Raw genomic sequence first — 17,016 nt, 5'->3', positions numbered from 1 at the left:
CAGGCAGATTTTTTGTTGTACAATAGTCTTTGGGCTGTTTGTAGCCGAAAAGTCATTATCCTAGACTTGATATCCACCAAGCCTTGTACTGGAAGATACAAAGTGGCTGATCGAATCCAGTGTTATCTTGACCAGAAAAAGGTCACTAGCATTCTTTGAATACTTTGAATTAGTCATGTAGGTGGCTACAGTACACTCAGTTTATACCAAACAGTAGAAGCCAATAAATGATTAGCGACCCAAACTCTTCCACTGTAGGACAATCGGGTACACACTCTTTCCTCTAAACCCTCCCAATTTAACTTCTTAAACTCACTTAAACAAGAATAAATACCTAAAATTTTCAACTACTCCTTTTTTCCATGTAAGATAGAAATTGCATGTTAACTTCAGCCGATGAAGCTTTTTCATATACATTAAGTGCATTAACCAGTGCTTTAAAAAGTGTATTTTTCATGATTGACAAACACCGTCACATCAGCATAAGCACTTAGTGATACTTGAACTCTGAGATAACCCATTAACAATAAAACAAGACAAAGTTTTACGTAAATTAAAAAGAAGATGCTCAAAAGCAATGCTATATATTTCCCTGATAAAGGACAACCTTGTCAAAAATTTTAATTAGCCTATAATTTACTCAACGTCAAGTTAACCTAAGTGTTATATTTCAAAAATGGCCTGGCTGTTCCAAGCTTTATAATGGCATTGAATGGCCGTTTTTTTGTACAATTAAGCTTAGATATTTTTTAGATCTGTTAGCAAGACACTTAGACAAAATGTTGTCATCAGTGGCCATATGAATCAGGACTCCAATTCTTTTAAAGAGATAAATCCCCCTTTTTTGGTAATAAAGATAAAACGGCAATCGACAAGATATAGGCAAATAACCATCTTTGCTGCATTCACAGTGAACCTCATATAAATCTCTACCAATACAGTTCCAGAATCGCTTGTAAAATTTAAACTTAAAGGGATAGTTCACTTTGAAATTAAATTTTGGTATGTTTTAGCTTACCTCAAGGGCATCCAAGATGTAGGTGTCTTTTTTTCCGCAGTAGTTTCAATTTTGATATTTTTAGGTCAAACCGTTCTTGTCTGTCAGTCATATAATGCAGGTCTATGGTCACTATCTCAAAGAGCATGCACAGTGAAGTCCAAATGAAACAATTCCCCATCGTAAGTACACATTGATGGCCTAAGACACGAAACGAGCGGTTTGTGTGAGAAAACGAACAGTATTTATATCGTTTTTACCTCTTGTACACATCCGAGATCACGTCCGGCACTTTCTGGCACTTGCGCAGACTAAGCCAGAACGCGCGCACACGTCACACACCAGTAAGCGTGCGCGCCCTCAGATCACTTGGACGTGGTTGTGTAGAGGTAAAAAATATATAAATACTGTTCGTTTTCTCACACAAACCGCTCGTTTCGTGTCTTAGGCCATCAATGTGTACTTACAATGAGGAATTGTTTAATTTGGACTTCTCTGTGCATGCTCTTTGAGATAGTGACCATAGACCTGGATTATATGATTGACAGACAAGAACGGTTTGACCTAAAAATATCAAAATTGAAACTATTGCGGAAAAAAAGACACCTACATCTTGGATGCCCTTGAGGTAAGCTAAAACATACCAAAATTTCATTTCAAAGTGAACTATCCCTTTAATGATATCTGCAATACATTCAAGTTCAATACAACACAAGTTCAAATCAGAATAAATTCTTGAATTATGTTGTACTTTAAAATCTTGAATTAATGATATCTGCAATAAATTCATGTATTCAAGATTTTAAACATAATTCGAGAATTTATTTTGATTTGAGGGGAATCAGAATGCCAAATCCTGACTGAGAGAGGTGGAGCTGGGGATGGAGGAGGGTAATTAGCTCCTGCGAAACGCGATAGTTGCTGATAATACTGAAGGAGCTTATATATGTATACAGTGATAGGCGTTGCATTCCTATAGGTAGACGTGGATCAGCTGAGAGCTTGACCAACGTGACTTGCCAGAACTGACGCTACGCTTGATTTTAAAGACTGGAATAAAAAGTCACTGCATCTCATCTCTGTAATATCACTGGTCACCCTCTCATCAGGAAGGCGAAGACTCTAAATTAACAAAAACTAGTGCAAAGTGCCCGTGCAAAATCATTTTTTGTGTGTGTTTTTAGTAATTATTGGTTCGGTGTGTTTGAGTGCTCATTGTTACAATTACACAGCAAAAGTTCAGTGACATTTTTATTTGTGCATGGTAGAAAGCAAATACTGATACTGACATAATGACATTCAATAAATATGGAACATTTAACTACATGATTGAGGGAGCAGGCTACACAGTGAACTCTGAGAAAACGCTACGCAAACAGTTTGTTGTGTATAGGCTACTACAAATGATGGCCGTGAAAGAGACTTTGAACGCATTGAATAAGGTATGTTTAGTTGGTGAATAACATAGGCTACTATTACACAGTAGCGATAACGTTAAGCGCACCAGAATACAATATAATATTCAGAAGTAAACAGCGTAGCTGACTTACAGATTCAGTTAACATCCACAAATGAATAAGCGCAACGATTCAGGGAGCAGGCTACACAGTGAACTCAGAGAAAACACTACTTAAGCTCCGCTGCTTTCTTCGACCCTCTCTGTCTCTGGTCCTGCGCTGTGCTCACTCAGTGTGAGAAGGGGAGTGGCTAGAGCGGCAAAAGCCAATGTGTGCTTCTTTTACAGATTATATTTAACGATATCTTTTGCATTTCTAATCCAAACAACGCCAAACTTGGCACTGCACTTACTCGTGCCCGTTGCAAGACACCTGTCAAGTTTGAAATCCATCGGACTAACGGTTCGAGAGATATGTGAATAACAAGACAACACACACACACACACACACACACACACACACACACACACACACACACACACACACACACACACACACACACACACACACACACACACACACACACACACACACACACACACACACACACACACACACACAGACAGACAGACAGACAGAAAGACGTTCCTGTAATTTATAGATGGCTATAATATTCAGAAATAAACCGCGTAGCTGACTTACAGATTCAGTTAACATCCACAAATGAATAAGCGCGACAATTCAGGGAGCAGGCTACACAGTGAACAACGAAAAAACGCTACGCTTGAGCAAACAGTTTGTGAATAGGCTATGACAAATGATCGCCGTGAATAAAATATAATATTCAGAAGTAAACAGTGCAGCTGACTTAATGTTTAGCTGACACAGTGTTTATGTCAGAATGTTTAGTTTTAAACCACAACCCTCTAAGTGCTTCTTCTACCAATATATTTACCGATATCTTTTGTATTTCTAATCCAAACAACGTCAAACTATATACTGCACTTACTCGTGCCCGTAGAAAGACACCTGTCAAGTTTGAAATCCACCTAACGGTTCGAGAGATATGCGAATAACAGACAGGCAGACACACAGACAGACAGACAGACGTTTCTGTAATTTATAGATAGATAAGCACTACTAGGGGCATCCATGTCATTAACAGAGACAAACCAATACCTTACTAGAGCTCCCTTCACCCTTTCATTCAAAAACAACCCCAATTCTCTTTTTTATTTTCTTGCAGGTTATTAAGCAAATTAGGATCATATATATTAATTAGATCCACCTCCATATTTGATATGTCCTTCTCAATTGACTGAATGGTTTCTATTATTTTTTTAGTGGAATCATCAGTGTGTTGCAAACAAAACAATTTAATATTAGTTTTCCCTATTTCCCACCAGTGTTTAAAATGATCAAAAGTGCCTTTTCTCAATTTTTTTCTATACTTTTTAACTGCAGTTAAATGCTTATTTAGATGGAAACGCTTAATTTTACTCAAGAGTTCAACCCCCACAGTCTTATGAAGAAATGTAAATGACTTTACAAACTTCTCTACATTAGAAAAAAGTCCTTAACATCAACCTGCTTTCCAAAAGTATTGTCTAGAAACTGATCAATTTCCTCTAAAGTATACAAAGAGAGATCCTTCTGAGGATATTGAGAGTTCTCTTCAAACCCATATCAATATCCTGCATAGAATGCATCCTCTGCTGCCTTCAGCGATTCTGTTCGACTCTTCTCTGCATCACACCCATACTGATCAGCACTAGTACTTGGCACCACAGTCTTGTCACATTCATTGTCACACTGTCACCTTTTTCGGCTTTTTTCACCTTTGTTGCAATTGGCTTTTGGCTTGCATAGTTGGGGACATTTAATTTATTTTAATATTCAACATCATGGTTTTCTCCAGAGCGGCAATATATATATATATATATATATATATATATATATATATATATATGAATGAACTAAATTAATAACTTTTTTACTACAAAAATTAAACATCACTGAACTTACTTAAGATGGACTGTGATGCTATTTTCTTTTGGAAACAAACTTTGTTCCATTATTTTCCTGTTATCTCTGTAAAGCTGCTTTGAAACAATCTGTATTGTAAAAAGCGCTATATAAATAAAGGTGACTTGACTTGCCCTGTTCAGCCACTAAAAATTCTTTACCTTTACCAGCGTTATCAGTATTCAAACTTGTTACCTCTACCACTGGCATCTCTGAAGTATTCGCCGCTACATCCATATAAATAAAAGAGTGTCTCACCTCCGTGAGGCCTGAAATCTCCTCCTGACCCGTATGTATAGAAGCAGCCTGAGTAGTTGCATAAATCATATATGATCCTTCTTCATGTTTTATATGAAAAGAGACGTTAAGTGTACAATCTGGTGAATCTAAAAACATGTAAACTTGCCTCCTAAAATAATTAACATGCTTCAATACTGGGTGCTTACACCCCATGGAAATCGATCTAAACGGACTCACAATCTTGCCAAACTGCAATAATTCACGCTATAATACGTCATCAGAGATGAACGGCGGCATGTTTGAAATCACTACTGTGTAATATTGAATACACCATGGTCTGTTCTATTTATTCAAAGGAGAGGAGGAATGTAAATCCGAGGGTCGTCTCTTGTCACGTAACACCACGGCCCCTAGCGTTGGCCCCTCTTCCCCACTGATGAGAAAGAAGAAAAAGAGGGATCTGATGAAGGTGATGGAGGAGGAGGCAAAGGAGCTGCTTTCTCATTTTAACCATCGGAATGTGGATGCATTACTGCGCCTCACCCGTAACACATTGGAGACCCTACGCAAGCGTATCCACGCGATATCCTTGATGCAATTTCTGGGTTGGTTGTTTTTCTGATAATAATTTAGCAAATTCATTTTTAGTTTATTCCATTAAGTCAGAAAAGTTTTTCTTGAAATTTCACAGGCAAAAAAGGTCTATTGTCTATTAGCGTAGTGCAGCTTATGCAGAAGTCACTTTTAAACCAAGCAGCTTTCTGTTGGTCAGTGCAACAAATTACCAACTTGAAATTTAGTGAAGTCTGTGTGGAGAATTTGTGGATTCTTATCGAAAAGACAAATTTTGCCAAGCAACTGAATATGTGACCTCACATTTATTCTTTTTTCCAAGCACAAGGCTACCTATAATCATTTGGTTGGCCAACTCTAACTCATTGAAAATAAATTTCACTTCCCATGCAGCAGAAGCAGATTCCCCCATTCGGCAGAAGGGAAGTGGGTCGCAGCCCATCTTTAAGGCTGGAGTGTGTTTAACCATCCCCAACATCATCATGGTTCCAGGGCTAGATGAGGTTCAGCAAGCCTTGAACAGAGCTGTGGACTTTGTGGTCAGCGTCAGTAAAGGAGTTGGACAGTGGAGCAAAGAGAGAATTTCCAAGGTTTTATTTTATTTTATTTGTCATTCATTTTCTTCCATATAAAAACATACACTCGTTTTTGATCCATTAATGCATCTCTCACTTACTGAATGCGATCATCTCACTGTTTGAAGCGCCTGTCATAGGAAATCAACGAGTGCTGTAATGAATAATTAATCAAGCCGTCTTCTTTTTTTTGTGCACTTTAGTAAACAGACACTGTTGTGTCTGCTGAAGCTTTTTTTTGTAAAAATAAAATAAAAATTTTACTCCCTTTTACTCTCATACTTCGTAATTATTTAGTTTTCTTGAACTGGTGTGAACTTAAAAGTTGCAATACCAAATCTATGCATTTCTTATTTGTGTGTAATGCATGCAAAATGTCAGACTTCAGTATTTTTGTTGTTACAGAGGAAAATGAGTGAGCGACGCATGGCCGCTCTGAAACAGAACAAAGAAGAGAGTGAATCAGAAGACAGTGAATCAACCTATCGCAGCTTCGCCGGTACGACTTTTCCTCACCCCCTGTAATTACACAGCTCAGCAGAGCAAATCAAGAACTAACAGGTCCTTGGTCAGTTGAAAAATTGTCTTTATGATGACTGAAAATAAAAGCTCTGGATGGATAAGCTGATCTCCAACCATTTGATAAATGAAAGGGAGATAAATATAATGAATGCAAAGACGGTGGATGTGATTTTATGAAGTGGTGACATGTTCTTAGTGTCACAGTAATCTTGTCACATTCTTTTTTCTCTCTCTATCGCTCACTTGCTCTCAGAATAGGGAAACTGACACAAAATTTACTACAGCAGTGCCACAACAACATATCTCTGCCTACTGTAATGAAGTGACTCTGCCTGAAAATCTTTCATCCCTTAAAATAGATCAGAGATAAAGGGTCCTTCATAGAACTGATTTGAGGCGAAAATATTATATTACTGTTTTTCAGGAGTATTCTTCTCTTACAGCTCCTCTCTGCTCTTGTTTATTAAATTGAATCACTCTTCTTTGTGTATTTTTTTCCTCCTGAAGGCAGTACCTCAGATATATCGGCATCTGCAAACCAGGCCATTCCCATCCAAACCAAGAACTACCACAAAAGCATCTCTGAGAACAAAGAGATTGTCAAGCTGGTCTCTGTGCTTAGTACATCCATCAACTCCTCCAAGAAGGTCTGAACTTTTGTTGTTCTAATGTTTTTTTCTTCTTTTTCTTCTATTTCATGACAATATCCCTGACTATTATCAATCAGTTTACCAGAGATTTGCCCATAGACTAAAATGATTCATATCCAATTTATTTATTTGAAAACTAGGCAAATAAAATGAATCCCACTGAATGAAAAATTCTAGATTGAATAAAATAAATCAAATTCATCGGCAGGAATTATTGTGTGTCAATTAAGGCATAACCAGAAGTCCATCCTCCGACCTAGAACAGAACTTCAGCATATTTTTGTAGTGGAGAATCAATATTAGCACTTTTACAAAAATATGAGCTGTCCATATTTGCTTTCTAAACCCTCTCAAATGCCTTGACCTATAGATTTCTATTGTAAGTGTATTACTGTAAACACAATTTTTATTTTTATTTTTTACAAACTGAGGAATAATTTAAAATGATTTTCTTTGCCAATTCACAGCACGCTACAGATGCTTATTTAGAATTTGCCACTTTCCTTTAAGGCATATAAAAACATACTTATTATTTACAAGTCAGAAATATTGTCCCATGAGAACAAGTCTATATAGCCTTTGCTAAATATGTTTGCTTCATTCGGTTGTGTTTATAATGTGACAATGTGATATTATTTGATTTGTAATGCGTGATACTTGTCATGTACTGTTACACAGGAAATAATGAATGCTTTGGATCGCTTTAGCCTCTATCACCACATCTGGAAGGAAGATAGAGAGAAAACCATCCAGAAATTCATTCAGGGGAACCCTCTTCTTTCTGAATTTGAGTCTCAGATCTTGTACTACAGAGATCTGGAGTTAGAGATAAATGCAGAACCTGAGTATATCTCAGTAGGAGCGCTGGCACTATATACAGGTAAACAGACTTTGAATCAACAAATTAAGTGTTCTAACAGTGATAGAGAGCTTAGCAGACAGCCAAGAGGCATGTTTATTAAAATGGCACAGCTACTGATTGCTTCTATACAGGGAACATGTTTATTATTGCTGCACTTGTTTGTAGGTTATTATGTATTCATATAACTTTTTTTATTTAATTTAGATTAATTAATTAATTATTATTATTATGTCAAGCCTTTATGATACATAAGTAGCAGTGCTTGCTAGCAGAGTTACAGGTTTTGGAGAAAAAAAAAAGACTTTATTATTGTTATTATTATTATCAAGCTACAGAAGGCCCCTTTATTCCTTGTGTGTTGCTGAATTTACCTACAGTGGATCTGAAGTTGGCCCTTACTGCTGAGACAAAGAGCTGGATGGTGGATTTTGGTCACCATTGCAACAGGAAGTATCATATGGAGATGGAACAGATCTTCACTTTTATAGATGAGGCGAGCAAGAAACTCAACAGGCAGATTAAAGACTTGGATGATATTCGTATCGCCATGGCAACGCTCAAAGAGATCAGAGAACACCAGATCTCCATAGACTTTCAAGTTGGTCCAATTGAGGTACATACAAATAAACAGAAAAATGTTTGTCCTTTTTGGAGCTGTGAAGAAATCCACTATGTTCCACATACAGTACATTCATACATACATACATACATACTGTACATACATACATACATACATACAAATAAATAATAATGGGGTAAATAATGACAGATTATTATTATTATTTAAATGTATTGTTTAAATTGTATTAATTTTAATATGTATTTTTGCTGAAGCATTAAGAAAGTAATCAGGTATAGAACATAAAACAGTTATGTATTATCCTATGATAGGACTGAAATGTCTCTTTCTCTGGTTTTGGCCTGCAGGAATCGTATGCCATGCTACATAAGTATGGATTATTGATTGCCAAAGAGGAAGCGGAGAAAGTGGACACACTTCGGTACACCTGGGAGAAACTGCTTTCCCGTAGCACAGAGGTGCAGAACGAGCTGGTGTCCCTCCAACCAAACTTCAGAGGAGAACTCATCAAAAACGTTGAGACCTTTGTGGAAGACTGCCAGTACTTCTACCATGACTATGATAGGGTGAGTCCTGAGGGGCAGGTAAAATCTTTCCATCCACTTCTCTTGCTTTGAGACGATCCCTCAGGCAATTATGGCTTCAAGCCCAAACACAATTGTTTTCCTGCATTTATATTCCTGTGCGAATTCTGTAACATATAATGCCAGATATCAAGCCACACAGAAATCTGAGTGATTCTTTGAAGCAACTGATGTTCCCTTTCAAAAGCGACTCTCAATGCTGTGCTTGATTCGGCGCTCTGGCAAACACTTTTTTTGTGACCAGCTGTGAAATATGTGTGCAACACATCAATGAAATTGACTTAAAACTTTTGTAGCCTCAGACAGTGACTGGAATGCACACTCATCAGAGGCTATAATTAGATGTGCCACAGGTGCATCTACAGGTATTTTTGTCTTCAGACCATACTGTATGTATGTGTGTAACTCAATTTCTATCTGTCTCTTTGTTAGGAGTTAGTTTTCACTAGGCAATGCACAGAATTCTCAGAAAATTCTCTCTTTCTCCTCTCACTCTTTTAAACAAGTGAAAAAGGAAAAGAAAAGAAAAATGAGCGGTGTGTAAAGTAAATGGTGTCTGAATGTGACACACACCAGTATTGCTTTGTTTGTTTGGGGGATGAGCACGCTTCCCTTGCGTTGCAGGAGGGCGAGTGCAAGCATTGTGATTTATTCACGGTTAAGATGCAACACGCTTGTCTTGCTTACTTCCAAGGGCCAGGACCGTTATGCCATCATGGGGCTGGTGAGTGGATCTGAGGGGCGAGAGACGGGTCCGTCCCTATCGCTCACGCTCTCTCCAGACCTAAATGTCCTTTTGCTCTATCCCGAAACGCACCCTGGCCCTTCTTCGGCTCGTGCAGAGGATAATGAATCTCTTGAATCCGGTATAGATTATGAGTTGCCTACCTCCGAGCGTGATGATAAAGCTTGTGAGGAATTACTCAAGGTGGTTGTTCGCAAGGACAAGAGACCCCAATACGCTCTAAACTGGAAGACAGATTTCTGACCCCAACAGCGGCCTCTCCCCTTCTTTGAAGTCCTCCATGACGAGTTATCTCGTTCATGGGGGAAAGCATTTACTTCTCGTGTCTATCTTGGGTGCGGGCACGGGAACATATGATGATGCCACAGGTCGAAGAGACGATCGCGAGCTATCACTCACCTGGTTCGGAATCATCATTAAATAAACCAACTCTCCCCACTAAGCCATGCAGAACCACCTCAACGCTAGTGGGGAAAGTGTTTCAGAATCAGAATCAGAATCAGAAAGAGCTTTATTGCCAAGTGTGCTTGCACCCACAAGGAATTTTTCTTGGTACTGAAGCTTCCAGTGCACATATACAAATACGTGGCAGGTCAGGCTGGTGCTACATTCTCGGAGCTTCGTCAAACCACAGATTTGTCCCTCCGTGCGACCAAGCAAACTGCCCGCACTATCGGTCGTTCAATGGGTGCTTTGGTCAGCACGGATAGGCACCTGTGGCTGAACTTCAGAGCATCAAGGACATGGCCCGAGTGGTCCTGCTTGATGCCCCTTCTGACCTGTCTGGGGACTCAACTCAACTGTCAGGTTTCGGGAGGTGAAGAAACACGAGGGCTTCGTTGTGCAATTCCTTTCTCGCCGCACTCAGGGAGAGGGGCTGCCGGCCACCCAGCCTCGTGAGACACAAAAAAAGGGTGTGGTGAGTCAAGCTCCCCCTCGTCAAGACCAAGGGGCAACATTCTGATCTGAAAAATGAAGCCTACCCGGAAGTGCGAAAAACTGCAATACATCGAAAATCCGCTAGGGGAAGGTCCCAAAAGGGAGCAAATGTCCATAGCCCCCATGTTAAAATGTCCGTTTTCACAGCATAAAATCATGTTTTTACAGGTTGGTCCCATGGACTTTTATTGGATTTTTCGATAGGTTCCGAGTGCCTGACAACGGCGAGGGTAGTGAATTTTTTTCTAACTCGTTAGTTTAGATAGTATTTAGATATAAAATGTATGACAATAAGGGCGTGGTTAACTTTGATTGACAGCTTGATTGACAGCTGAAAGGCAGAATGACAACATAAGAAGCGCCATTTTTTAATACAGTTGACATATAATACTACTGTTTCTGTATCATGAAATGTAGTTTTAAGAGTTTTTCAGGCGAGAATGTAGTTGTTTAAAGCTCAAATCTGTGGTTTATTTATAAAGATTTATGAAAATTGTATCCAGTTGTGAGATCCAGCGATGACCGGGCGCTCGGCGCGATGTACCCCGCCTGGAGCAGCCTTTCATCGGCTAGACGTTTTGAGGTTTGCCGCTGACTCTGGCGTCTCTGTAGTGGTTAAACATGAGATATAATTCGTCTTGTCTATATCTAACGGGCGATTTTTGGTCTCGTGGGCAATCGTTTTGGCTGAGGGGAAGTTTCATAACTTTATAAGCTATATTTAACTTGTACCGTTGTATGGTTAGACTAGATCGAGCGCATGACTTTTTATGTTTGACTGAATTGTTTGCTTTATTTGTATAGCTTATTGTAACTTTACCTTTTACTTATACTTTTATAATAGCTAATATTGATAAAACTGAAATTTAACAAAAAGAGACTGGGTTGAGTTTTGTCATTTTAAATTTTAATACAACGAAGATGATCTGTAATGTTGTTTACTGCAACATCTGTTGTTTAATACAAATGCACATATTGCCTGGACCATATTAAAATGTTTAATATTTTTATATTATATTTAAAACGAAAAGAGGCAGGTTTGTGTTTTATATTTCGTTTTGTTATAAATAGGCAAACGTTATGTGCAGTGAATATAATCAATACGCGTTGCCTGAACCACATTTGTGTGGCTATAATGTTTAAGATTTCTTTAAATGAAAACGAAAAGAGTTAGTATGGTGTTTTATAACATATTTCGTTGCCTAAAATATACACAGAGATAACCGGAGTAGCAGAGCGAGCTGAGTGACGCGCGCTCCGTCAGAAGGTGGGCGGGGTTAGGGTTTCCCAAGATTTTCCAAGATGGCGCCGCCCATACCCCCCATAAACGGCTTCAAACCCGTTCTTCAGAAAGTCTATGGGTGACGTCACAGACGCTTTGTCCATATTTTTTACAGTCTATGGTCAAGACTGGGGACCGGCTCTCCGCCCTCAGCAACCTCTAAAACGGCCTGACCTCAGGACTATCATCTCCAAAAAGATGAAATCTTGATGGTCTTGCGCCCAGCTCTGTGGGGGGGCACAGGACGGGGCAAGTAAAAATAAGTCAGCCCACCCCTGACTTGATGGCATACAGTGAACACCCCTGCACAGAATACCCTGAGCAAAGTCAGGCTAGGCCAAGATTTTACTGTTCGTCAGTATCAGCAAATATTTAGTCTCATGGCATCTGCATCCAAGGTGATCCCAATGGGCCTTTTGCACATGAGACCATTTCAGTTATGGCTCAAAGCCTTTTCAGCCAAGGGCCGATCCCCGAAGGCAGATAAGGGTAACGCGCCACAGGCTACTTATCCTCTCTATGTGGCTCAGACCCCGGCTTCTCGCCTTGGGTCCCACTCTCTAGGTGCGCCTTGCCGTCGCAAAATGCTAACGACAGACGTATTGCACACATATTTCACAACTGGTCAAAAAAAATGTGTTCCCAGAGCACTGAATCAAGCGGAAGCGTAGCGTCTTGTTCCCGCTTTTTCAAGGGACAAGGTTACAGTCAAGTAACCCGAGATGTTTCCACTGCACAGGAAAAACAAAGTGGTTGTTTATCTTAAATTAACAATATGTGCATACGTTTCTCTGGTTTTTTGCTTGTCAAATCCTTAGGATGGTCCCATGGTGGTTGGATTGGCTCCCCAGGATGCCAGTGATAGGCTTATTATGTTTCAGGTACAGTATCCTGTAAATCCTGTTTGCATAAACATAACATACATTTCCTTGACATACTATCATAATATGACATTACACTGAATACTTTTTGTTAATTTTTAGTTTTTGTTCTCCCCTTTAAATAATTTGGTACAAAGTACCCTCTGTCATGGGTTAGCATGTAGTAAATATCCAAGACAGTTGTGTGACACAGAATGAATGAGAATTAGGGCCCTATCTTGCACCCAGCGCAATTGACTTTGTACACCAACACATGTATCATTCCTATTTTGTACCCGACGCACAGCGGACTTTTCCCTCCACAGACGCACGTCGGTAAATTATGGAATGTACTTGCGCTCCCTGGGGCGGTTCAGCGAAAAGAGGAGGCGTGTTCCGGCGCAAACGTTCCCTGGTGCTATTTTGCAGTTTCAGAAAACAATCCCGCCACAGACCAGGAAAAACCTAGTCTAAAGTCAGTGGCGTGTTATCAGTGGCGCGTTATTCAGATGCTATTTTAAGGGCGCATGCTTGGCCATAATGTAGCGTGTGCACAACGTGCATACACTTTGCTTCTCTCATTTACACAGACGCAGCATTTGCTATTTTTGCAAACCATACATAATTACAAGGAAAAATATTCCACACAAGGAAAAATCATTGTGGTGTCCATATAGATGTGAAAAAATAGGCATAAATCTAGCTTACACATTTACCCAAATTATTGTACGCCTGTTTAACCGAAGCTTATTTGGGTGGGTTTCTCCCATCCCCATACAATGTCACTTCTCTGTCTTTTACGGCCCTGACGAGAACGTCGGTCTCCTCAGCTGTGAACCGCTCCTGGCGTGCGCCTGGCAAATCCGCCGTTATAATAGCAATCCGCCATGGAACAAGCCCGCTTGCTTTTAAAGGGAATGTGAGATGACGCTCTGATTGGTTTATTTCACGTTACGCCCAAACCACACCTACAGTGGGGAGAACAAGTATTTGATACACTGCCGATTTTGCAGGTTTTCTCACTTACAAAGCATGTAGAAGTCTGTAATTTCTATCATAGGTACTCTTCAACTGTGAGTGACGGAATCTAAAACAAAAATCCAGAAAATCACATTGTATGATTTTTAAGTAATTTGCATTTTATTGCATAACATAAGTATTTGATATATCAGAAAAGCAGAATTTAATATTTGGTACAGAAACCTTTGTTTGCAATTACAGAGATCATACGTTTCCTGTAGTTCTTGACCAGGTTTGCACACACTGCAACTGGGATTTTGGCCCTCTCCTCCATACAGACCTTCTCCAGATCCTTCAGGTATCGGGGCTGTCGCTGGGCAATACGGACTTTCAGCTCCCTCCAAAGATTTTCTATTGGGTTCAGGTCTGGAGACTGGCTAGGCCACTCCAGGACCTTGAGATGCTTCTTAAGGAGTCACTCCTTAGTTGCTCTGGCTGTGTGTTTCGGGTCGTTGTCATGCTGGAAGACCCAGCCACGACCCATCTTCAATGCTCTTACTGAGGGAAGGAGGTTGTTGGCCAAGATCTTGTGATACATGGCCCCATCCATCGTCCCTTCAATACGGTGCAGTCGTCCTGTCCCCTTTGCAGAAACGGGCCTGGACATGCGCTGGCTTGAGCAGGTGGACCTTGCGCGCGCTGCAGGATTTTAATCCATGATGGCGTAGTGTGTTACTGATGGTTTTCTTTGAGACTGTGGTCCCAGCTCTCTTCAGGTCATTGATAAAACAGGAGGGCTTCTTAAAGAAAAACTAACAGGTCTGTGAGAGCCGGAATTCTTACTGGTTGGTAGGTGATGAAATACTTATGTCATGCAATAAAATGCAAATTAATTATTTAAAAATCATACAATGTGATTTTCTAGATTCCGTCTCTCACAGTTGAAGTGTACCTATGATAAAAATTTCAGACCTCTACATGCTTTGTAAGTAGGAAAACCTGCTAAATCGGCAGTGTATCAAATACTTGTTCTCCCCACTGTATGAGTAATGTAGCTACTTCAGACCAACCCATTTTAGCGCCCGAGATCCGCCCACAACGTTACTTGCATTTCGCGTTTTATACTTGCGTTTCAGATCATTAAAATAGGGCCCTTATTCTTTTAATTAACACAAAAAGAGATAGCATACACATGCCAACTTACATTAACACAAGACAATGAACAGAGGAGAGAACTAAAGGCTTAAATACACTGAGGATATTAATCATAGGAACAGAAAACAGGGGTGTAACTAATTGGAAACCATGACAACAACTGAATGACTAGGGGCAAATTCCAATCGGAAGTAAGCATCCCTGTGCTATTCTCACTCCAAAGGGTAGAGCTCTTGAATTGGGGACTTTGGAGGGAGCAGGGCACTTGTGTGCAATAATGAAGCCGTTCGGAACGCACTTGGCGAAGGCAACAATGAAAGACCATGAAACGATCTGGTCTTAACTTTATAAGTTAAACATTAAACATAAAGCATTAACTCCTTAAACACATTTTCTACCTATGAAACTTTATAAACTAAATATAAAATACATGACGAAAATGTGTCTATTTATCAAAACAAAACAACCTGAATGTATTCTGTTTATACGTTAACTCCAATTCTTCCGCAATATCTAAATTTCAAAATGAATTGTGAAGATTCGTCACCCTGAGTCACATGAACATACACGATTAAATTACTTCCTTGAAGTGACCATTGCATGTTCCTTTCGCCAAAGGACTTGTGGAAAGGCCCTTCGTGAAGGGATTCAGTTGTTCACTTTCGTTTGGAACATCCCTACAAATGGTGTCCCCTACCCGAAGTGCCCTTCAAGGGTGCAAAAACGCAGTTTGGAATTCGCCCTAGAACTCAGAAACTAAACATGACCGTGTCCGTGACAGTATCATTTTTTCAGTGTTTTTAACTTACTGCTTTCCAACATAACTGAGGTAGTTTTATGTCCACTGTTCCACTCCATATTCTCTTTGTTCTTACATAGTACATATATATGTTATGTCATTTATGCAAACATATAAATGAATCCTTGGTTTGATTATTTATTTAAAAATGATCTGCCGTTTCACAGAATCGCTTTGACAACCTCTTCCGCAAGTACATCACATACACAGGTGGGGAGGAGCTCTTTGGCCTATCTGTTACCCAGCATCCTCAGCTGCTTGAGATCAGGAAACAGTTGGCACTTCTCCAAAAGCTCTATGGACTCTACAACAGTGTCATTGACACAGTCAATGGTTACTATGACATCTCATGGGCCGACATTCACATTGACAGAATCAACAATGAACTTCTTGAGTTTCAGACGAGGTGAGAACGCTACAGAAGTCAAACTAAATTTCTGAAGACCATCTCTCTGGCAGTCATGTAATAAGTTACATTGAAAAGCATGAAGGCACCAGGGGATTTCAATTGTGCTGGTCTATTCTGGTAATTCCAGAAGCTTCTCAGAGAAGAGATTCATTCTCCATGCCTGTCAAGAACTGAAATTAAAGCCCAGTTGTGTTGGAGCAAGTACAAGTGCAATGCAATAATCGTTTCACAATAATAGGATTGAATGGAGACTTTCTGTCTGATGCAATTTAAAGTATACTTGAGTTAAATATAATAAGTATGGACATCTTTATAGTTTACAACAGAGTAATTTGCAGTCACCAAGATTTACTTTACTATATGCAGTCACTCAATGTTAATTTACAGTAATAGCAGACAAAAATGTACAAAGCTAATAATAAATATCTTTAAATGTGAAATCAGACACATTGAACTTTAAATTTCACACCTTTCAATTTTCTTGTTTTGTTTTGTTTTGCTTTGTTTTGTAGGTGTCGTAAGCTGCCGCGGGCCCTTAAAGAGTGGCAGGCATTTCTTGACCTGAAAAAAACTATTGACGAATTTAGTGAGTGCTGCCCCTTGCTGGATCTAATGACTAACAAAGCAATGATGACACGCCACTGGAAGAGAATTACTGAGGTTACAAGTCACACCTTTGAGGTCGAAACTGATAACTTCAAGCTTCGCAACATCATGGAAGCCCCACTGCTGAAGTACAAAGAAGAAATAGAGGTCAGAATTAGTTTTTAATTCCATAGACATAAATAGAGATTAGATTGTGGTTTTGGCCTTAAAGTTCTCCACTTTTAAAAAATTTGTATCCATTATAATTGTAACAACA

The 17,016-nt window shown here is 39.5% G+C and overlaps 1 protein-coding gene across 4 annotated transcripts in view; it reads left to right on the top strand.

Annotated features, from left to right (window-relative positions):
- Positions 1 to 17,016, top strand: part of dnah5 (dynein, axonemal, heavy chain 5) — a 249,542-nt gene that overhangs the window by 68,670 nt on the left and 163,856 nt on the right. For 3 of the 4 annotated variants that reach the window (XM_082150212.1, XM_082150215.1, XM_082150213.1), the window contains exons 19-28: positions 5,016 to 5,264; positions 5,626 to 5,822; positions 6,213 to 6,306; positions 6,837 to 6,976; positions 7,658 to 7,859; positions 8,219 to 8,454; positions 8,769 to 8,987; positions 12,790 to 12,852; positions 15,913 to 16,151; positions 16,667 to 16,907. In XM_082150212.1, coding sequence (XP_082006338.1) covers positions 5,016 to 5,264; positions 5,626 to 5,822; positions 6,213 to 6,306; positions 6,837 to 6,976; positions 7,658 to 7,859; positions 8,219 to 8,454; positions 8,769 to 8,987; positions 12,790 to 12,852; positions 15,913 to 16,151; positions 16,667 to 16,907 — 1,880 coding nt within the window. The remainder of the gene's footprint in view (positions 1 to 5,015; positions 5,265 to 5,625; positions 5,823 to 6,212; positions 6,307 to 6,836; positions 6,977 to 7,657; positions 7,860 to 8,218; positions 8,455 to 8,768; positions 8,988 to 12,789; positions 12,853 to 15,912; positions 16,152 to 16,666; positions 16,908 to 17,016) is intronic. The other variant, XM_082150214.1, reaches the window with a different exon arrangement.

Source organism: Leuciscus leuciscus (assembly GCF_965113295.1).
Source record: "Leuciscus leuciscus genome assembly, chromosome: 20".
Lineage (NCBI taxonomy): Eukaryota > Metazoa > Chordata > Actinopteri > Cypriniformes > Leuciscidae > Leuciscus > Leuciscus leuciscus.
This window is presented reverse-complemented; position numbering and strand designations above follow the sequence as displayed.